Source organism: Salmo salar, unplaced genomic scaffold, assembly GCF_965601325.2.
Source record: "Salmo salar unplaced genomic scaffold, fSalSal1 ptg000687l, whole genome shotgun sequence".
NCBI classification, from domain to species: Eukaryota; Metazoa; Chordata; class Actinopteri; order Salmoniformes; family Salmonidae; genus Salmo; species Salmo salar.
The window spans coordinates 442,332-465,278 of record NW_027675464.1 but is presented as its reverse complement, the minus strand read 5'-3'; the positions used below and the strand labels follow the sequence as shown (position 1 = coordinate 465,278).

Genomic DNA, 22,947 nt, shown 5'->3' with positions numbered 1-22,947 from the left:
ATGTTCTAGGTCCCAAGAAACAAAGAGATCTTCTGTTGAATCTGACAATTAATCTGAATGGTTGTACAGTCGTCTCAAATAAAACTGTGAAGGACCTCGGCGTTACTCTGGACCCTGATCTCTCTTTTGAAGAACATATCAAGACTGTTTCAAGGACAGCTTTTTTCCATCTACGTAACATTGCAAAAATCAGAAACTTTCTGTCCAAAAATGATGCAGAAAAATTAATCCATGCTTTTGTTACTTCTAGACTGGACTACTGCAATGCTCTACTTTCCCGCTACCCGGATAAAGCACTAAACAAACTTCAGTTAGTGATAAATACGGCTGCTAGAATCCTGACTAGAACCAAAAAATTTGATCATATTACTCCAGTGCTAGCCTCCCTACACTAGCTTCCTGTTAAGGCAAGGGCTGATTTCAAGGTTTTACTGCTAACCTACAAAGCATTACATGGGCTTGCTCCTACCTATCTTTCCGATTTGGTCCTGCCGTACATACCTACACGTACGCTATGGTCACAAGACGCAGGCCTCCTAATTGTCCCTAGAATTTCTAAGCAAACGGCTGGAGGTAGGGCTTTCTCCTATAGAGCTCAATTTTTATGGAATGGTTTGCCTACCCATGTGAGAGACGCAGACTCAGTCTCAACCTTTAAGTCTTTACTGAAGACTTATCTCTTCAGTAGGTCCTATGATTAAGTATAGTCTGGCCCAGGAGTGTGAAGGTGAACGGAAAGGATGGAGCAACGAACCGCCCTTGCTGTCTCTGCCTTGCCGGTTCCCCTCTCTCCACTGGGATTCTCTGCCTCTAACCCTATTACAGGGGCTGAGTCACTGACTTACTGGTGTTCTTCCATGCCATCCATGGGAGGGGTGCGTCACTTGAGTGGGTTGAGTCACTAACATGATCTTCCTGTCTGGGTTGGTGCTCCCCCTTGGGTTGTGCCGTGGCGGAGATCTTTGTGGGCTATACTCGGCCTTGTCTTAGGATGGTAAGTTGGTGGTTGGAGACATCCCTCTAGTGGTGTTGGGGCTGTGCTTTGGCAAAGTGGGTGGGGTTATATTCTGCCTGTTTGGCCCTGTCTGGGGGTATCATCGGATGGGGCCACAGTGTCTTCTGATCCCTCCTGTCTCAGCCTCCAGTATTTATGCTGCAGTAGTTTATGTGTCGGGGGGCTAGGGTCAGTCTGTTACATCTGGAGTATTTCTCTTGTCTTATCCGGTGTCCTGTGTGAATTTAAATATGCTCTCTCTAATTCTCTCTTTCTCTCTTTCTTTCTTTCTCTCAGAGGACCTGAGCCCTAGGACCATGCCTCAGGACTACCTGGCATGATGACTCCTTGCTGTCCCCAGTCCACCTGGCCATGCTGCTGCTCCAGTTTCAACTGTTCTTTCTGCGGCCATGGAACCCTGACCTGTTAACCGGACGTGCTTGTTGCACCCTCGACAACTACTATGATTATTATTATTTGACCATGCTGGTCATTTATGAACATTTTAACATCTTGACCATGTTCTGTTATAATATCCACCCGGCACAGCCAGAAGAGGACTGGCCACCCCTCATAGCCTGGTTCCTCTCTAGGTTTCTTCCTAGGTTTTGGCCTTTCAAGGGAGTTTTTCCTAGGGAGTTTTTCCTAGCCACCGTGCTTCTTTCACATGCATTGCTTGCTGTTTGGGGTTTTAGGCTGGGTTTCTGTACAGCACTTTGAGATATCAGCTGATGTACGAAGGGCTATATAAATACATTTGATTTGATAAGTCAAACATGTGTGATATGAACATTGACATAAACCCTCTACATACTTGAGTTTCTCCAGTCTGCAGTGTTGATCCTCCAGTCCAGCAGAGAGCAGTCTGACTCCTGAGTCTCCTGGGTGATTGTAGCTCAGGTCCAGCTCTCTCAGGTGTGAGGGGTTTGACCTCAGAGCTGAGACCAGAGAAGCACAGCCTTCCTCTGTGACTAGACAGCCTGACAGCCTGCAAAGAGTCAAATCATATTAAAATCACACTGCTATTCTTTGTGGTGAAAATAGCTGCAGTACATTTTTTTTATTCGTAACTTATTTTGTACATAATGTTTCTGCCACTGTCTCTTATGACCAAAAATAGCTTCTAGATGTCAGGACAGCAATTACTCACCTCGTGCTGGACGAAGATTTTTTCTTTAACAAGTCGGACGCGATGGACATACTTTTGACACCCGACAGGGCCCAAATCCCCGTGATTCGCATGAGAAAGAGACAGAGATATCGGGGACGTGTGATCCAACGGTGTGTGCGTAATCTGCCTCTACCATCAGTCCTATTAGCCAACGTACAATCATTGGATAACAAAATAGACGAACTACGATCACGAATATCTATTGTTTCACCGAGTCGTGGCTGAACGATGACATGGATAAAATACAGCTGGCGGGTTTTACACTGCATTGGCAAGGTAGAACAGCCGCCTCCGAGTGGAGTGACGATCTGTGTATATTTGTAAACAACAGCTGGTGCACGAAATCTAATAGTAAGGAAGTCTTGAGGTATTTCTCACCTGAGGTAGAGTATCTCATGATAAGCTATAGACCACACTATTTACCAAGAGAGTTTTCATTTATATTCTTCGTAGCTGTCTATTTACCACCAAAAACCGATGCTGGCACTAAGACCGCACTCAATGAGCTGTATACGGCCATAAGCAAACAGGAAAACGCTTACCCAGAAAAAAAACTCTAGATCACCTTTACTCCACACACAGAGATGCATACAAAGCTCACACTCACCCCCCATTTGGCAAATCTGTCCATAATTCCATCCTCCTGATCCCTGCTTAGAAGCAAAATCTAAAGCAGGAAGCACAAGTGACTAGATCAATAAAAAAGTGGTCAGATGAAGCAAATGCTAAACTACAGGACTGTTTTGCTATCACAGACTGGAATATGTTCCGGGATTCTTCCGATGGCATTGAGGAGTACACCACATCAGTCATTGGCTTCATCAATAAATGCATCGATGACGTCGTCCCCACAGTGACCGTCCGTACATACCCCAACCAGAAGCCAAGGATTACAGGCAACATCCACACTGAGCTAAAGGGTAGAGCTGCCTCTTTCAAGGAACGGGACTCTAACACGGAAGCTTATAAGAAATCCCGCTATGCCCTCCGACGAACCATCAAACGGGCAAAGCCTCAATACAGGACTAAAATCGAAAAACAAAAATTCACCATTCAGTTTCTATCAGGAAAAACATCATCCAAAACACAACCAAAACAACCTGAAAATGCATTCAAAAAGTTTGTAGAATAACAAGCTTGATGTAATCACTGCAGGCATGGAATATGGTACAACTACTAAACTTATGACTACTTTAATAAAATATAAGTGAATTTATCCAAATAATTAAGACTTCTTCAAATGGGAGAACAAGATATATAAAATGCTTTCATATCTAAACGGTAAAACAGATATGTATGAATACCCTCAAATAAAAGGTGACATTCTGTACTGTCACCTAATATGAAACATTCTATCTCAAATCCAAAATTCTGGTGCATAGCGCCGAATTTAATACTGTGAGCTTCACTGTCCAAACACATATGGTGTGGACTATGTGTGCCTGGTAAACACATGTGGATCTGGTGAACAGATATCACTTGTTGACCAACTACAGGAATACTGACCTCAGAGTCTCCAGTTTACAGTGGGGATTCCCCAGTCCAGCAGAGAGCAGCTTCACTCCTGAATCCTTCAGGTCATTGTTACTCAGATCCAGTTCTCTCAGGTGTGAGGGGTTTGACCTCAGAGCTGAGACCAGAGAAGCACAGCCTTCCTCTGTGACTAGACAGCCTGACAGCCTGCAAAGAGTCAAATCACATTAAAATCACACTGCTATTCTTTGGTGGTGAAAATAGTGGCAGTATATTTTTTCAAAATGTTCAGATACATCAGTGTCCTGAAACCTGCCATATATATTAATAAATGAATGTATCATTATTATAAACTACATATCAAGGAATTGCTTGTAGAGAGAAACATGCATATTACAAATATTTGAGTAGACTGACCAGACCAGTTTAAAAGCAATATCAGTCAAAAGACAGACAGTGAGGTATCAGATTTAGATTGTATTGAGTATACAGTCCACACCATATCTATTTTGACAGTGAAGCTAACGTTTTAAATGTGGCTCTATACTCCAACATTGTGGATGTTTCAAATGTTTTTATTTTAGGATATTTTAATAAGATTTTGATTACTTTGACTACTTTAATATACTATGAGTGAACTGGTCAAAATACTTATGAGTTCTTCAAGTGAGCGGACTAAGATGACAGGACATTATTCAACATTCAGTTTCTATTAGGAAAAATATAATCCAAAACACAACTAAGACAAACTGCAAATGAATTCAACAAGTTTGTAGAATAACACGCTTGATGTAATCACTGCAGGCAAAAAATATTGGACCAAACACTAAACTTTTGACTAAATGATTTGTACAAATAATTAGGACTTCTTCAAATGGGAGAACTACATACGTAAAGTTATTTCATTTCTAAACGGTAAAACAGATATGTATGACTATCTTTAAACAAAAGGTGACATTCTGTACTGTCGCCTAATATGAAACGCTCTATCTGAAATCCAAAATGCTGCAGGATAGCAGCAAATTTAAAACTGTAATCTTCACTGTCCAAACACATATGGTGTGGACTATGTGTGCCTGGTAAACACATGTGGATCTGGTGAACAGTTATCACTTGTTTACCAGCTACAGGAATACTGACCTCAGAGTCTCCAGTTTACAGTGGGGATCCTCCAGTCCAGCAGAGAGCAGCTCCACTCCTGAATCCTTCAGGTCATTGTTACTCAGATCCAGCTCTCTCAGGTGTGAGGGGTTTGACCTCAGAGCTGAGACCAGAGAAGCACAGCCTTCCTCTGTGACTAGACAGCCTGACAGCCTGCAAAGAGTCAAATCACATTAAAATCACACTGCTATTCTTTGGTGGTGAAAATAGTGGCAGTATATTTTTTCCTCTGTGACTCCACAGCCTGACATTCTGACAAAGAGATCATCATGACTTGTTTTTTTTTTGCATATATTTCAATTTATTTCAATCTCTTTTTCATTTTTCGAATTAAATATAGCTTCCTGCAACCAGCCAATTACCTTTAGCTCAAACTCCAGCTGCTTTTATCCCGGATAATACCTGCTAGTCTGCACAGCGCGATATCAACTCTGAGCATATCGGACTGCTTTTCTCCATTCCTTCCGCAAGCTCTGGACCATTACACTGGATCATCACAACTAGCTAGCTGCTACCGAGTGGCTCTGCCGCGAAGCTAGCACCAGCTAGCCTCGAGCTAGGCCCATCTCCCGGCTAGCCGACGAAGTATACCAGCTAACTCTTGGGCAACAATACCTCTTTTGACAATTGGCCTGGAGCCTTTATTGCCGACACGGAGCCCAGCCGATCCATCACGACTGGTCTGCCGACATAATTGTCCGATGGTTTTCAACATGCTTTTCCATTGCGATGTCGCAGAAGAGCCATCCGCTAGCCCCGGCCCGCTAGCTTTCTGAACGCCGTGTCTCCCGGCCCGCTAGCTTTCTGAACACAGTGTTTACTGCTCGCCTACCATAGTAGCGACTACTGAACGGCTCCCTGTCTCACCTATTGCTGCTCAGTGGACCCTATGATCAATCGGCTACACAGCTGATGCCTCCTGCACTGTTCACTAACATGGTACTTCATTTTGTTTAACTGTCGGCCCCAGCCTCAATCTCAGGTCCTGTGTGTACCTAACTGACCCTCTCTGCCCATTCATCGCCTTTTACCCATTGTTGTTGCCTTAGCTGTTTACCCGTTGTTGTTGTTGTCTTACCCGCAGTTGTCTTAGCTCTCCAAATCAACACCAAATCAACACATCAATGCCTTAGATAGCTCTTTTGTCCCACCCCCCACACATGCGGAGACCTTAACTAGCTTATCTGGGGCCTCCAGAGATGCAACCTCTCTCATTGTCACTCTATGCCTAGGCTTACCTCCACTGTACTCGCATCCTGCCATACCCTTGTCTGTACATCATGCCCTGAATCTATTCTACCACGGCCAGAAATCTGCTCCTTTTATTCTCTGTTCCCAATGCACTGGATGACCAGTTCTTATAGCCTTTAGCCGCACCCTTATCCTACTCCTCCTCTGTTCCTCTGGTAATGTAGAGGTTACCCCCGAGTACTACACCCATTCCCCAGGGGCTCTCATTTGTTGACTTCTGTAACCGTAAAAGCCTTGATTTCATGCATGTTAACATCAGAAGCCTCCTCCCTAAGTTCATTTTATTCACTGCTTTAGCACACTCCGCCAACCCTGATGTCCTAGCCGTGTCTGAATCCTGGCTTAGGAAGGCCACCAAAAATTCAGAAATTTCCATCTCCAACTACAACATTTTTCGTCAAGATAGAACTGCCAAAGAGGGCGGAGTTGCAATCTACTGTAGAGATAGCCTGCAGAGTTCTGTCATACTATCCAGGTCTGTGCCCAGTTCGAGCTTTTAAAAATGTATCTTTCCAGAAATAATTTTCTCACTGCTGCCGCTTGTTATAGACCCCCCTCAGCTCCCAGCTGTGCCCTGGACACCATATGTGAATTGATTTCCCTCCATCTATTTTCAGAGTTCGTACTGTTAGGTGACCTAAACTGGGATATGCTTAACACCCCGGCCATCCTACAATCTAAGATAGATGCCCTCAATCTCACACAAATGATCAAGAAACCTACCAGGTACAAGCCTAAATTCGTAAACATGGACACCCTCATTGTCACAGGCGTCGATAAAAGGGGACCAAAACGCAGCGGGTATAGTGCTCATCTTCGTGTATTTATTTAAAGAGAGTGAACACTTTAAAAAACATAACAAACGACAATCAACAGTTCTGTAAGGTTCATAGACTATACAGAAAACAACAACCCACAAAATCACAGAAAAAACAGGCTGCCTAAGTATGGCTTCCAATCAGAGACAACGAAAGACACCTGCCTCTGATTGGAAGCCATACCTGGCCACACATAGAAAAAGAAACATAGAAATAGAAAACTAGAACCAAAAAAAACCCCACAGAAAACAAACACCCCCTGCCACCTACCATACTACAATTACAAATGACCCCTTTACTGGTCAGGACGTGACACTTTTCCTATTGAACATACTTCTATCTGAAAGAAATATTATAGTTTGATTACATTTTAGGGTACCCGAGGAGTAAATAGAAAATTGTTTTGACTTGTTGAAAGAAAGTTTAGGAGTAGATTTTAGGATTCCTTTCTCTGCAGGTTGAACGAGCAAGCGGGACGCCCAGCCCTAAAAGGAACCGACTTGCCAAAACTATAGTTTGTTAACAATACATTTGTGGAGTGGTTGAAAAACGAGTTTTAATGACTCCAACCTAAGTGTATTTTATCTTTCGACTTCAACTCTAAAGTCTTCGAAAGCCAAGTTAACAAACAGATCACTAACCATTTCGAAACCCACCATACTTTCTCCGCTATGCAATCTGGTTTCCGAACTGGTCATGGGTGCACCTCAGCCACGCTCAAGGTCCTAAATTAAATCATAACCGCCATCAATAAAAGACAGTACTGCGCAGCCATCTTCATCGACCTGGCCAAAGCTTTTGACTCTGTCAATCACCATATTCTTATCGGCAGACTCAACAGCCTTGGTTTCTGAAATGACTGCCTCACCTGGTTCACCAACTACTTCTCAGACAGAGTTCAGTGTGTCAAATCGGAGGGCCTGTTGTCCGAACCTCTGGCAGTCTATATGGGGTTCCACAGGGTTCAATTCTCGGGCCAACTCTTTTCTCTGTATATATCGATGATGTCATTTACAAAATAGCCTCCAACACTCTACTCAGCAAACTGGATGTAGTCTATCACAGTGCCATCCGTTTAGTCACCGAAGCCCCATATACTACCCACCACTGCGATCTATATGCTATCGTCGGCTGGCCCTCGCTACATATTTGTCGAACCCACTGGCTCCAGGTCATCTATAAGTCTTTGCTAGGTAAAGCTCCGCCTTATCTCAGCTCACTGGCCACCATAACAACACCCACCCGTAGCACGCGCTCCAGCAAGTATATTTCACTGGTCATCCCCAATGCCAACACGGCCTTTGGCCACCTTTCCTTCCAGTTCTCTGCTGTCAATGACTGGAATGAATTGCAAAAATCACTGAAGTTAGAGACATATCTCCCTCACTAACTTTAAACATCAGCTGTCAGAGCAGTTTACCGATCACTGCAGCTGTACACAGCCTATCTGTAAATAGCCCATCCAACAACCTACCTCATTCCCATATAGTTTTTTCGAGTATGTCAACTTGCACATCAGTATGTCAACTTGCACATCATCATCTGCACCTCTATTCACTCCGGTGTTACTGCTAAATTGTAATTATTCCGCCACTATGGCCTATCTATTGCCTTACCTCCCAAATCTTATTTCATTTGCACACACTGTATATAGATTTTTCTATTCTGTTATTGACTGTACGCTTGTTTATTCCATGTGTAACTCTGTGTTGTTGTCTTTTTGTCGCACTGCTTTGCTTTATCTTGGCCAGGTCACAGTCGTAAATGAGAACTTGTTCTCAACTAGCCTACCTGGTTAAATAAAGTTGAAATAAATAATTAAACAACTGTTGATTTAACGAGTAGTGTAGGACAATGGTAGATGCATTTGGTTTATTCTCTCAAACAGCATACAGATTCACCTTCTGTCTCCTAGAATTGTATGGTCATAATGTTATACTAATGTGAAAATCAATGCATTGATTCAATATGTTTTTCAATATAATATTATATACATATTATAATACATACTTTTCTTTAAACGGAATATTTCGTTGTGATGATTAAATCTTATATGTCATTTTATGTACTCACAGAGCAGCTCTGGAGGCGTTGATCACTGGCATCAGCCTCAGAAGACCTTCCTCTGATCTGGAGTATTTCTTCAGGTCAAACACATCCAGCTCCTTTTCTGAAGTCAGCAACACAAAGACCAGAGCTGACCACTTTGCAGGTGATAGGCCAGCTCTAGAGAGACTTCCTGATCTCAAGTAGCTTTGGATCTCCTCCACTAGAGAATGGTCATTCAGTTCATTCAGACAGTGGAACAGATTGATGCTCCTCTCTGGGGAGGGATTCTCCCTGATCTTCTCCTTGATGTACTTGACTGTCTCTTCATGGCTCTGTGAGCTGCTTCTTGTCTTTGTCAGTAGACCTCGTAAGTGCTTCTGATTGGACTCCATTGAGAGGCCCAGAAGGAAGCGGAGGAACAGGTCCAGGTTTCCTGTCTCACTTTGTAAGGCTTTATCCACAGCACTCTTGTAGAAAGTAACTTCAGGCTCGTCTCTGAACTGCAAAGAAAAGTTACTCGACTTTATTTGCAGTTCGGCCATTAGATTCTCATTGTTGTTGATGAATGAGAGGAACACATATACAGCAGCCAGAAACTCCTGAATGCTCAGATGCACGAAGCAATACACCTTGACCTGGTACAGCCCACATTCCTCTTTAAAGAGCTGTGTGCACAATCCTGAGTACACTGAGGCTTCATTGACATCAATGCCAGCTTCACTAAGGTCTTCTTCATAGAAAATCAGATTGCCCTTGACAAGCTGTTGAAAAGCCAGTTTTCCCATTGACAGAATGCTCTCTTTATTCCAGTGTGGACCTGTCTCTTCTTTCCCAAGATACTTTTCATTCTTCTGTTTGGTATGAAACACCACAAGGTGTGTGTACATCTCAGTCAGAGTCTTGGGCATCTCTTCTCTCTTATGTTTCAGCATGTGTTCGAGGACTGTTGCAGAAATCCAACAGAAGACTGGAATGTGGCACATGATGTGGAGGCTCCTTGATGTCTTTATGTGTGAGATGATTCTGCTGGCCAGATCCTCATCACTGAATCTCTTCCTGAAGTACTCCTCCTTCTGTGGGTCATTGAATCCTCGTACCTCTGTTTCCTGGTCAACACACCATGAAGGGATCTTATTGGCTGCTGCAGGTCGGGTAGTTATCCAGATGAGAGCAGAGGGAAGCAGATTTCCCTTGATGAGATTTGTCAGCAGAACATCCACTGAGGTTGATTCTGAGACGTCCCAACAGATCTTGTTCTTCTGGAAGTCTAGGGGCAGTCGGCACTCATCCAGACCATCAAAGATGAACAGAACTTTGTACTTGTCATAGTTGGAGATTCTTGATTGTTTTGTTTCCATTGAGAAGTGATTGAGAAGATTAATCAAAGTATGTTGTTCCCCTTTCATCAAATTCAGCTCCCGGAAAGGGAATGAAAATACAAATTGGACATCCTGATTTGCTTTTCCTTCAGCCCAGTCCAGAATGAACTTCTGCACAGAGACTGTTTTTCCAATGCCAGCGACTCCCTTTGTCAGCACAGTTCTGATACGTTTGTCTTGTCCAGTTAAGGGTTTGAAGATGTCGTTACATTTGATTGCAGTCTCTGGTCTTGCTTGTTTCCTGGTTGTTGTCTCAATCTGTCTCAGCTCATGTTCATTATTGACCTCTCCTGTTCCACCCTCTGTGATGTAGAGCTCTGTGTAGATCTGATTGAGAAGTGTTGGGTTTCCTTGTTTAGCGATCCCCTCAAATGCACATTGAAACTTCTTCTTTAGATTAGATTTGAGTTCACGTTGGCAAATCACAGCAGGATCATCAGACTCTAGAAATAACACAGAGGATATTAATAATATTAGGTCTGTTTTAATGTCTACAGTATTGTAGGACTGTTATGAAGTTTAAATTATAATAATTTATTCTATTAACTGACTGTATAAATGTGTAAATGTTTTCATAAAGCATTCCAGACTGGTGTGACTGATTATATTATTATTGGTATTACTGATGGTATTATTAATGTTGCCTCTCTCTCCCTCTCCCTCTCTCTCTGTCTCAAAAAATGTATCACCACAACACATCGCTGCTACTACTTGATGAGGTCACTAGGTGTTGTGTTAAGGCTGCTACAATATCATTGAGTTACACAGCTACTTTAGCTGTACTTTAGCTATAGCTTTTAAATTTTATAAAACAGCATTCAACATGAGGCAGACAGCTCTTACTTTTCTCCAGTGTGTCAGCAAGCTCCTTCTGGTTCATTTTCCTCAGGACGTGCAGTGTGATCTTCAGAGCCCCCTCTCTGGCACTGCTCTCCTGCTTCTCATCTTCAGCATCTACTACTTCCTTATCCTGCTTCTGACTCTCAAAGCCTTCTGGGAGTTCAGGATTAAGAATCCTCTTGAACATCTTCAGCTCGTTCTTCACAAATGTCATAATATTCTCTTCAAGCAACTGAAAAAAATCAAGTAAATAAGATAAGCAAGAGAAGAAATGCTTTCTAATTTCCTGTTTCCGGTCACAACTTGCAGACTTGTTTACGTGCTGCTGTGCGTTTTGTTGCCAATCTACTTTGCTACCTGACAACTTTACAGTTTTTACTTTTTGATTACCGTTTATATTTTTTGTTTTTCCCTCACTCAACTTTTTTCATTCAACTTTTTCACTACAGAGGATTTATCTGGACATGGTTCGTCAGGAGTTCCAACAGCCGAAGCTAAGTAGTAACATTAACCTGTTAGGGCTAGGGGGCAGTATTGACACGGCTGGATAAAAAACATACCCGATTTAATCTGGTTACCACTCCTACCCAGTAACTAGAATATGCATATACTTATTACATATGGATAGAAAACACCCAAAATTTTCTAAAACTGTTTGAATGGTGTCTGTGAGTATAACAGAACTCAAATGGCAGGTCAAAACCTGAGAGATTCCTTTACAGGAAGTGGCCTGTCTGACCATTTCTTGAACTTCTTTTCCATCTCTATCATTTACTAAGGATCTCTGCTCTAACGTGACACTTTCCACGTCGTCCATAGGCGCTCAGAGCCCGGGAAAAAACAGAATGTCGTCATTCCAGCCCCAGGCTGAAACACATTATCGCCTTTCTCAAGTGGCCGATCAAGGGACACTGGGCTTATGCGCTTGACCCCGACCGCCCCCGCCTTTGGGATTTTTTCCTCTGTTTGCTGAAAAGGAGATTCCCTGTCGGAATATTATCGCTTTTCTACGAGAAAAATGTCGTAAAAATTGATTTTAAACAGCGGTTGACATGCTTCGAAGTACGGTAATGGAATATTTAGAATTTTATTGTCACGAATTGCGCCATGCGCGTGACACTTCTTTACTATTTCGGATAGTGTCTGGAACGCACGAACAAAACGCCGCTATTCGGATATAACGATGGATTATTTTGGACCAAACCAACATTTGTTATTGAAGTAGCAGTCCTGGGTGTGCATTCTGACGAAGACAACAAAAGGTAATCAAACTTTTATAATAGTAAATATGATTATGGTGAGTGCTAAACTTGCCGGGTGTCTAAATAGCGAGCCCGTGATGCCTGGGCTATGTACTTAGAATATTGCAAAATGTGCTTTCACCAAAAAGCTATTTTAAAATCGGACATATCGAGTGCATAGAGGAGGTCTGTATCTATAATTCTTAAAATAATTGTTGTGCTTTTTGTGAACGTTTATCGTGAGTAATTTAGTAAAATGTTAGCGAATTCCCCGGAAGTTTGCGGGGGGTATGCTAGTTCTGAACGTCACATGCTAATGTAAAAAGCTGGTTTTTGATATAAATATGAACTTGATTGAACAAAACATGCATGTATTGTATAACATAATGTCCTAGGGTTGTCATCTGATGAAGATCATCAAAGGTGAGTGCTGCATTTAGCTGTCTTCTGGGTTTTGGTGACATTATATGCTGGCTTGAAAAATGGGTGTCTGATTATTTCTGGCTTGGTACTCTGCTGACATAATCTAATGTTTTGCTTTCGTTGTAAAGCCTTTTTGAAATCGGACAGTGTGGTTAGATTAACGAGAGTCTTGTCTTTAAATGGCTGTAAAATAGTCATATGTTTGAGAAATTGAAGTAATAGGATTTTTAAGGTTTTGAAAATCGCGCCACAGGCTGGCAGTGGCTGTTACGTAGGTGGGACGCAAGCGTCCCACCTAGCCCATAGAGGTTAACATGATGCCTTCTAATTGCAGTCGCTGTACTCATAATATACAGGAGAACGGTCACCTTACGGCGAGGATAGCTGTGCTGCAAGCCCAGCTTCAGACGCAATCGTTAGGCAAGGGTAATTTCAGCGCAGGAAAGGATGAAACAGCGTCTGTGCCACCAGTAAGTACAGATAGTAACGTTAGTATAAACCCCCTCGTACGGTCCCCGCAGCCGGACAACTTTCTCATGGCTTCTGGAGGGAAACGCTGTAGGAATGCTCAACCGGTGTCGCTCATTCAGCCAACAGAAACTTTCAATCGGTTCTCCCACCATTAGCTCTGACAAATTGAAAACCCTAGTCATTGGCGACTCCATTACTCGCAGTATTAGACTTAAAACAAATCATCCAGCGATCATACACTGTTTACCAGGGGGCAGGGCTACCGACGTTAACCTCTTATGGCTAGGGGGCAGTATTTTCACGGCTGGATAAAAGATTTACCCGATTTAATCTGATTATTAGTCCTGCCCAGAAACTAGAATATGCATATAATTATTAGCTTTGGATAGAAAACACTCCAAAGTTTCTAAAACTGTTTGAATGGTGTCTGTGAGTATAACAGAACTCATTTGGCAGGCCAAAACGTGAGAAGATTCTGTACAGGAAGTACCCTGTCTGACCATTTCTTCCCCTTCTTTGTCATCTCTATTCATTACAAAGGATCTCTGCTGTTACGTGACACTTCCTACGGCTCCAATGGGCTCTCAGAGCCCGGGAAAAACCTGAATGACGTAATTCAAAGCCCTGGCTGAAACACACGAGCGCTTTTGCTAAGTGGTCTATCAGAGGACAAAGGGCTTAGGCGCATGCACTGGCCGCCCCCGCCTTTCTGTTTTCCCCTCTATTTACAGAAACACAGATTCACGGTCGGAATATTATCGCTTTTTTACGAGATAAATTGCATAAAAATAGATTTTAAACAGCGGTTGACATGCTTCGAAGTACGGTAATGGAATATTTAGAATTTTTTTGTCACGAAATGCGCCATGCGCACGACCCTGATTTACCATTTCGGATAGTGTCTAGAACGCACGAACAAAACGCCGCTGTTTGGATATAACGATGGATTATTTGGGACCAAACCAACATTTGTTATTGAAGTAGAAGTCCTGGGAGTGCATTCTGACCAAGAACAGGAAAGGTAAGACCATTTTTCTTATAGTAAATCTGATTTTGGTGAAGGCTAAACTTGCCGGGTGTCTAAATAGCTAGCCCATGATGGCTGGGCTATGTACTTAGAATTTTGCAAAATGTGCTTTCACCAAAAAGCTATTTTAAAATCGGACATACCGAGTGCACAGAGTTCTGTATCTATAATTCTTAAAATAATTGTTATGCTTTTTGTGAACGTTTATCGTGAGTAATTTAGTAAATTGTTAGTAAATTCCCCGGAAGTTTGCGGGGGGTATGCTAGTTCTGAACGTCACATGCTAATGTAAAAAGCTGTTTTTTGATATAAATATGAACTTGATTGAACAAAACATGCATGTATTGTATAACATAATGTCCTAGGTGTGTCATCTGATGAAGATCATCAAAGGTTAGTGCTGCATTTAGCTGTCTTCTGGGTTTTTGTGACATTATATGCTAGCTTGAAAAATGGGTGTCTGATAATTTCTGGCTGGGTACTCTGCTGACATAATCTAATGTTTTGCTTTCGTTGTAAAGCCTTTTTGAAATCGGACAGTGTGGTTAGATTAACGAGAGTCTTGTCTTTAAAATGCTATAAAATAGTCATATGTTTGAAAAATGAAAGTTTTCGGATTTTAGAGGAATTTGTATTTCGCGCCACGCCCATCATTGGATATTGGAGCAGGTGTTCCGCTAGCGGAACATCTAGATGTAAGCGGTTAAGGCTAATCTAAAGACGGTGCTGGCTAAAGCTAAAACTGCCGAGTGTAGAGAGTATAGAGATATTTTTATCCACGTCGGCACCAACGATGTTAGGATGAAACAGTCAGAGGTCACCAAGCGCAACATAGCTTCAGCGTGTAAATCAGCTAGAAAGATGTGTCGGCATTGAGTAATTGTCTCTGGCCCCCTCCCAGTTAGGGGGAGTGATGAGCTCTACAGCAGTCTCACAACTCAATCGCTGGTTGAAAACTGTTTTCTGCCCCTCCCAAAAGATAGAATTTGTAGATAATTGGCCCTCTTTCTGGGACCCACCCACAAACAGGACCAAGCCTGGCCTGTTGAGGAGTGACAGACTCCATCCTAGCTGGAGGGGTGCTCTCATCTTATCTACGAACATAGACAGGGCTCTAACTCCTCTAGCTCCAAAATGAAATAGGGTGCAGGCCAGGCAGCAGGCTGTTAGCCAGCCTGCCAGCTTAGTGGAGTCTGCCACTAGCACAGTCAGTGAAGTCAGCTCAGCTATCCCCATTGAGATCGTGTCTGTGCCTCGACCCAGGTTGGGCTAAATTAAAGATGGCGGTGTTCGCCTTGGCAATCTCACTCCTCCATCCCTGCCATTATTGAAAGAGATTGTGATACCTCACATCTCAAAATAGGGCTACTTAATGTTAGATCCCTCACTTCCAAGGCAGTTATAGTCAATTAACTAATCACTGATCATAATCTCTATGTGATTGGCCTGACTGAAACATGGCTTAAGCCTGATGAATTTACTGTGTTAAATGAGGCCTCACCCCCTGGTTACACTAGTGACCATATCCCCCGCGCATCCCGCAAAGGCGGATGTGTTGCTAACATTTACGATAGCAAATGTCAATTTACAACAAAAAAACAACGACGTTTTCGTCTTTTGAGCTTCTAGTCATGAAATCTATGCAGCCTACTCAATCACTTTTTATAGCTACTGTTTACAGGCCTCCTGGGCCATATGCAGCGTTCCTCACTGAGTTCCCTGAATTCCTATCGGACCTTGTAGTCATAGCAGATAATATTGTAATTTTTGGTGACTTTAATATTCACCTGGAAAAGTCCACAGACCCACTCCAAAAGGCTTTCGGAGCCATCATCGACTCAGTGGGTTTTGTCCAACATGTCTCTGGACCTACTCACTGCCACAGTCATACTCAGGACCTAGTTTTGTCCCATGGAATAAATGTTGTGGATCTTAATGTTTTTCCTCATAATCCTGGACTATCGGACCACCATTTTATTACGTTTGCAATCGCAACAAATAATCTGCTCTGACCCCAACCAAGGAGCATTAAAAGTCATGCTATAAATTCTCAGACAACCCAAAGATTCCTTGATGCCCTTCCAGACTCCCTCTGCCTGCCCAAGGACGTCAGAGGACAAAAATCAGTTAACCACCTAACTGAGGAACTCAATTTAACCTTGCTCAATACCCTAGATGCAGTTGCACCCCTAAAAACTAAACACATCTGTCATAAGAAACTAGCTCCCTGGTATACAGAAAATACACGAGTTCTGAAGCAAGCTTCCAGAAAATTGGAACAGAAATGGTGCTACACTAGACTGAAAGTCTTCCGACTAGCTTGGAAAGACAGTACCGTGCAGTATCGAAGAGCCCTCACTGCTGCTCGATCATCCTATTTTTCCAACTTAATTGAGGAAAATAAGAACAATCCGAAATTTCTTTTTGATACTGTCGCAAAGCTAACTAAAAAGCAGCATTCCCCAAGAGAGGATGGCTTTCACTTCAGCAGTAATAAATTCATGAACTTCTTTGAGGAAAAGATCATGATCATTAGCCTCTATGGGCTAGGTGGGACGCTTGCGTCCCACCTACGTAACAGCCACTGCCAGCCTGTGGCGCGATTTTCAAAACCTTAAAAATCCTATTACTTCAATTTCTCAAACATATGACTATTTTACAGCCATTTAAAGACACGACTCTCGTTAATCTAACCACACTGTCCGATTTCAAAAAGGCTTTACAACGAAAGCAAAACATTAGATTATGTCAGCAGAGTACCAAGCCAGAAATAATCAGACACCCATTTTTCAAGCCAGCATATAATGTCACCAAAACCCAGAAGACAGCTAAATGCAGCACTCACCTTTGATGATCTTCATCAGATGACAACCCTAGGACATTATGTTATACAATACATGCATGTTTTGTTCAATCAAGTTCATATTTATATCAAAAACCAGCTTTTTACATTAGCATGTGACGTTCAGAACTAGCATACCCCCGCAAACTTCCGGGGAATTCGCTAACATTTTACTAAATTACTCACGATAAACGTTCACAAAAATGTTTTAGAGGAGTTTGTATTTCGCGCCACGCCCATCATTGGATATTGGAGCAGGTGTTCCGCTAGCGGAACATCTAGATGTAAGAGGTTAATGACGTCAGACCGAGGCTCTGCATCTGTCCTCGTGCTCCTAGATCTTAGTGCTGCATTTGATACCATCGATCACCACATTCTTTTGGAGAGATTGGAAACCCAAATTGGTCTACATGGACAAATTCTGGCGTGGTTTAGATCTTATCTGTCGGAAAGATATCAGTTTGTCTCTGTGAATGGTTTGTCCTCTGACAAATCAACTGTACATTTCGGTGTTCCTCAAGGTTCCGTTTTAGGACCACTATTGTTTTCACTATATAGTTTACCTCTTGGGGATGTCATTCGAAAACATAATGTTAAATTTCACTGCTATGCGGATGACACACAGCTGTACATTTCAATGAAACTTGGTAAAGCCCCAAAATTGCCCTTGCTAGAAGCCTTTGTTTCAGACATAAGGAAGTGGATGGCTGCAAACTTTCTACTTTTAAACTCGGACCAAACAGAAATGCTTGTTCTAGGTCCCAAGAAACAAAGAGATCTTCTGTTGAATCTGACAATTAATCTGGATGGTTGTACAGTCGTCTCAAATAAAACTGTGAAGGACCTCGGCGTTACTCTGGACCCTGATCTCTCTTTTGAAGAACATATCAAGACTGTTTCAAGGACAGCTTTTTCCATCTCCGTAACATTACAAAAATCAGAAACTTTCTGTCCAAAAATGATGCTGAAAAATGTATCCATGCTTTTGTTACTTCTAGGTTGGACTACTGCAATGCTCTACTTTCCGGCTACCCGGATAAAGCACTAAATAAACTTCAGTTAGTGCTAAATACGGCTGCTAGAATCCTGACTAGAACCAAAAGATGTGATCATATTACTCCAGTGCTAGCCTCCCTACACTGGCTTCCTGTTAAGGCAAGGGCTGATTTCAAGGTTTTACTGCTAACCTACAAAGCATTAAATGGGCTTGCTCCTACCTATCTTTCCGATTTTGTCCTGACGTACATACCTACACGTACGCTATGGTCACAAAACGCAGGCCTCCTAATTGTCCCTAGAATTTCTAAGCAAACAGCTGGAGGCAGGGCTTTCTCCTATAGAGCTCCATTTTTATGGAATGGTCTGCCTACCCATGTGAGAGACGCAGACTCAGTCTCAACCTTTAAGTCTTTACTGAAGACTCATCTTTTCAGTAGGTCCTATGATTAAGTGTAGTCTGGCCCAGGAGTGTGAAGGTGAACGGAAAGGCTCTGGAGCAACGAACCGTCCTTGCTGTCTCTGCCTGGCCAGTTCCCCTCTCTCCACTGGGATTCTCTGCCTCTAACCCTATTACAGGGGCTGAGTCACTGGCTTACTGGTGTTCTTCCATGCCGTCCCTAGGAGGGGTGCGTCACTTGAGTGGGTTGAGTCACTGACGTGGTCTTCCTGTCTGGGTTGTGCCGTGGCGGAGATCTTTGTGGGCTATACTCGGCCTTGTCTCAGGATGGTAAGTTGGTGGTTGGAGATATCCCTCTAGTGGTGTGGGGGCTGTGCTTTGGCAAAGTGGGTGGGGTTACATCCTGCCTGTTTGGCCCTATCCAGGGGTATCATCGGATGGGGCTAAAGTGTCTCCTGACTCCTCCTGTCTCAGCCTCCAGTATTTATGCTGCAGTAGTTTATGTGTCGGGGGGCTAGGGTCAGTCTGTTACATCTGGAGTATTTCTCTTGTCTTATCCAGTGTCCTGTGTGAATTTAAATATGCTCTCTCTAATTCTCTCTTTCTCTCTTTCTTTCTTTCTTTCTTTCTTTCTTTCTTTCTTTCTCTCTCTCTCTCGGAGAACCTGAGCCCTAGGACCATGCCTCAGGACTACCTGGCATGATGACTCCTTGCTGTCCCCAGTCCACCTGGCCGTGCTGCTGCTCCAGTTTCAACTGTTCTGCCTGTGGCTATGGAACCCTGACCTGTTCACCGGACATGCTACCTGTCCCAGATCTGCTGTTTTCAACTCTCTAGAGACAGCAGGAGCGGTAGAGATACTCTCAAAGATCGGCTATGAAAAAGCCAACTGACACTTACTCTTGAGTTGCTGACTTGTTGCACCCTCGACAACTACTATGATTATTATTATTTGACCATGCTGGTCATTTATGAACATTTGAACATCTTGGCCATGTTCTGTTATACTCTCCACCTGGCACAGCCAGAAGAGGACTTGCCACCCCTCATAGCCTGGTTCCTCTCTAGGTTTCTTCCTAGGTTTTGGCCTTTCTAGGGAGTTTTTCCTAGGGAGTTTTTCCTAGCCACCGTGCTTCTTTCACATGCATTGCTTGCTGTTTGGGGTTTTAGATTGGGTTTCTGTACAGCACTTTGAGATATCAGCTGATGTAAGAAGGGCTATATAAATACATTTGATTTGATTTCTCATTAACACATTAATGAATGATTGACAGATCAACTTGAGGTAAACAAAAACAAATGTACGTAACGACCACATACACTGAATATGGAGGCCAGGTCTGCTTGATGACTCGGGGGAGACTGACCACTGACAATATCTGACTCGGATCTCTCCTGTTGGTTTCTGTGGACAAAACACACACACACACACACACACACACACACACACACACACACACACACACACACACACACACACACACACACACACACACACACACACACACAACACACACACACAGGGAGGAAATGTTGTGTTTCTTTAACATTGTTTTAGGACTATGAAAATGGGAAAAAGGATTAGCCTATGGATTATGAAAACAACAAAAAGAAATGGGAAAATGGGAGAGGAGAAATGACTAGAGACAGTGTTGTTTAACTCACTGACCATGACACACGAGTTCTTCTCACCTTTGTTCAGTAGAAAAGTCTCCCTCTCTAAAGAATATAGGGGGTTCCATAGAGCAGTCACTCTTCATGGACACACAGCTGGGTACAGGGGAGGCTGGTCTCTTCCGCTTGATTAGACTTTAACACAACAGAGACAAACATTACATCTCTCATCTACTCTGAGCTCAGATGGGGAAACAAAAGTTTCATTCCAAAACGCTATATATCACTTTTCAGAAATGTTTGTTAATAAGCTTTTATTTCTTAAAGACATTTTGAAAGAGATTGGTGTGTTTTTTCACTATCTAATCATGGCATGGGGTTGTTCAATAACAGACATGTATTTGTTTAAAATCTATCACTTGATGGTTTCACATCAGAGAGACAAATAATCATGTTTTCTTGCTAAATGCTATATATCTGCCTTACTCTCAGAGAAATCAGTAGTACTGCTATGTTTTATACAGTAATAATATATATCTGCCTCACTCTCAGAGAAATCAGTAGTACTGCTAGGTTTTATACAGTCAAATGTGATCGACCGGCTCGATTCGGTCTTATGTAGCAAAATTCTAAATGGTGTTTTCACTTTGGATATATGCAGAGACTCAGGGCTAGAAATCGTATAGCATACACTACAGTTGAGGATCAATGGGCAAGTAATTCTGCTTTAATAAACGTTGATGAACTTGTAACCTCACTTTTGAGAAAATGGCCTTTGAATAATTGGTACCTACTGGAGAGCTCTTATTTGTCTACAGGGCTGTTACTTTGGCAGATAATGTCACCCATCTAAATATCTATTTTTTTATATAATTAACTAAATGTATGATGTTTTTGATTTATGTCAGTTTCATTGTTTGTTATGCAATAAATTGTTATTTTATGGTTGTAAGTGGTAAAATGAACTAGAACATTTTATTAATTGTGAACAGTTTTTCATTTTTTTTTCAGCATTCACTCAATTCGCTGTCTACGAACAAAGATTTTGATGGATATCAAATCACCCAGCAGCCATTTAGAAACAACAAGTTGTCAAACAAAGTGTTATTTCTTAATAAAAAAAGGTATTCTTGGCTGTTTAAATCGGCCACATCTTGAAAAAGAGGACAGGGGCATGGGTTTTGTTTAGGTTGTATACCTTTTTCTGAAAACAAATATGGTTAACCATGACCAGAAAATGTTTAATGTTTGATGGCTATGTGCCAGCCATCCCTAGCAATGTAGGTCATAAAAACATGTACTGAGGAGAACAGTGAGCATTCTCACAAAGTAGCCGTAACCCTGTTAATAATAAGTTACCTGAGGTAAATCTACAATGTGAATGCAGGCAGGACTCATTGATACCAATAGCGATGCTGCCATTGTGATGCAGAACAATGGGCTGGGAATAGAACGTTCAGAAGGTGAGTTGGTGCCACGATGCTCAATAGAACTAATAGGAGATGGCAGGGTGAAAAATGACCTAAAATATGGCATGTTGTTTCGCGATTACTTCACAACTAGAGACATAAGTTAGTGTTATGAAACTGGGCTCCATGGCGGATGCAATTAAGTCGTTTTTATCAGAAAAAAAAACATTGTTAAAAATGGAATGTGTCCAGCCTACTTGAGGCACCACAAAAATAATATTCAAAAGTTCGGTCCTTGGACATAGAGGGGTTAAATACTAAAGTTACTGTCCATCTAGTAAACAGAGGAGACCCTGACAGAGGTATCCAGCATCCGTCAACGAGAGACGGAGAAGCCCTACACAGGATTTAACAGGTGGAAGAAACAACCGGGAGCTCCATCGGTCCACAAGAAATACAGGCAGCCGGCAATTGTAAACCATTTTATTGCGTTTACAATTGCAACAAATAATCTGCTCAGACCCCAACCAAGGAGCATTAAAAGTCGTGCTATAAATTCCCAGACAACCCAAAGATTCCTTGATGCCCTTCCAGACTCCCTCTGCCTACCCAAGGACGTCAGAGGACAAAAATCAGTTAACCACCTAACCGAGGAACTCAATTTAACCTTGCGCAATACCCTAGATGCAGTTGCACCCCTAAAAATTAAAAACATCTGTCATAAGAAACTAGCTCCCTGGTATACAGAAAATACACGAGTTCTGAAGCAAGCTTCCAGAAAATTGGAACGGAAATGGCGCCACACCAAACGGGAAGTCTTCCGACTAGCTTGGAAAGACAGTACCGTGCAGTATCGAAGAGCCCTCACTGCTGCTCGATCATCCTATTTTTCCAACTTAATTGAGGAAAATAAGAACAATCCGAAATTTCTTTTTGATACTGTCGCAAAGCTAACTAAAAAGCAGCATTCGCAAATGGAGGATGGCCTTCACTTCAGCAGTAATAAATGTATGAACTTCTTTGAGGAAAAGATCATGATCATTAGAAAGCAAATTACGGACTCCTCTTTAAATCTGGGTATTCCGCCAAAGCTCCATTCTCCTGAGTCTGCACAACTCTGCCAGAACCTAGGATCAAGGGAGATACTAAAGTGTTTTAGTACTATATCTCTTGACACAATGATGAAAATAATCATGGCCTCCAAACCCTCAAGCTGCATACTGGATCCTATTCCAACTAAACTACTGAAAGAGCTGCTTCCTGTACTTGGCCCTCCTATGTTGAACATAATAAACGGCTCTATCCACCGGATGTGTACCAAGCTCACTAAAAGTCGCAGTAATAAAGCCTCTCTTGAAAAAGCCGAATCTTGACCCAGAAATTATAAA

The 22,947-nt window shown here is 42.4% G+C and overlaps 1 protein-coding gene across 1 annotated transcript; it reads right to left on the bottom strand.

Moving 5' to 3' along the window:
- Nucleotides 1-8,922: 8,922 nt before the first annotated feature.
- LOC145877127 (NLR family CARD domain-containing protein 3-like) lies at nucleotides 8,923-22,613 on the bottom strand. The gene is made up of 4 exons (XM_082972421.1): nucleotides 20,229-22,613; nucleotides 19,857-19,941; nucleotides 11,140-11,368; nucleotides 8,923-10,739 (listed from the first exon to the last, which is right to left on the bottom strand). Exons 1-4 carry the CDS (start codon nucleotides 20,294-20,296, stop codon nucleotides 8,938-8,940), a joined length of 2,184 nt encoding a protein of 727 aa, XP_082828547.1. The 5' UTR covers nucleotides 20,297-22,613; the 3' UTR covers nucleotides 8,923-8,937.
- Nucleotides 22,614-22,947: the final 334 nt, after the last annotated feature.

Excerpts from the sequence above, each read along its gene's own strand:
- LOC145877127 (XM_082972421.1), bottom strand. The coding sequence starts at position 20,296 with ATGAAGAGTGACTGCTCTATGGAACCCCCTATATTCTTTAGAGAGGGA. Across the intron at positions 11,369-19,856 it reads ACCTGGCCTCCATATTCAGT|TTGCTTGAAGAGAATATTAT; the intron begins GTATGTGGTCGT and ends GATTTTTTTCAG. Across the intron at positions 10,740-11,139 it reads TGCTGACACACTGGAGAAAA|AGTCTGATGATCCTGCTGTG; the intron begins GTAAGAGCTGTC and ends TGTTATTTCTAG.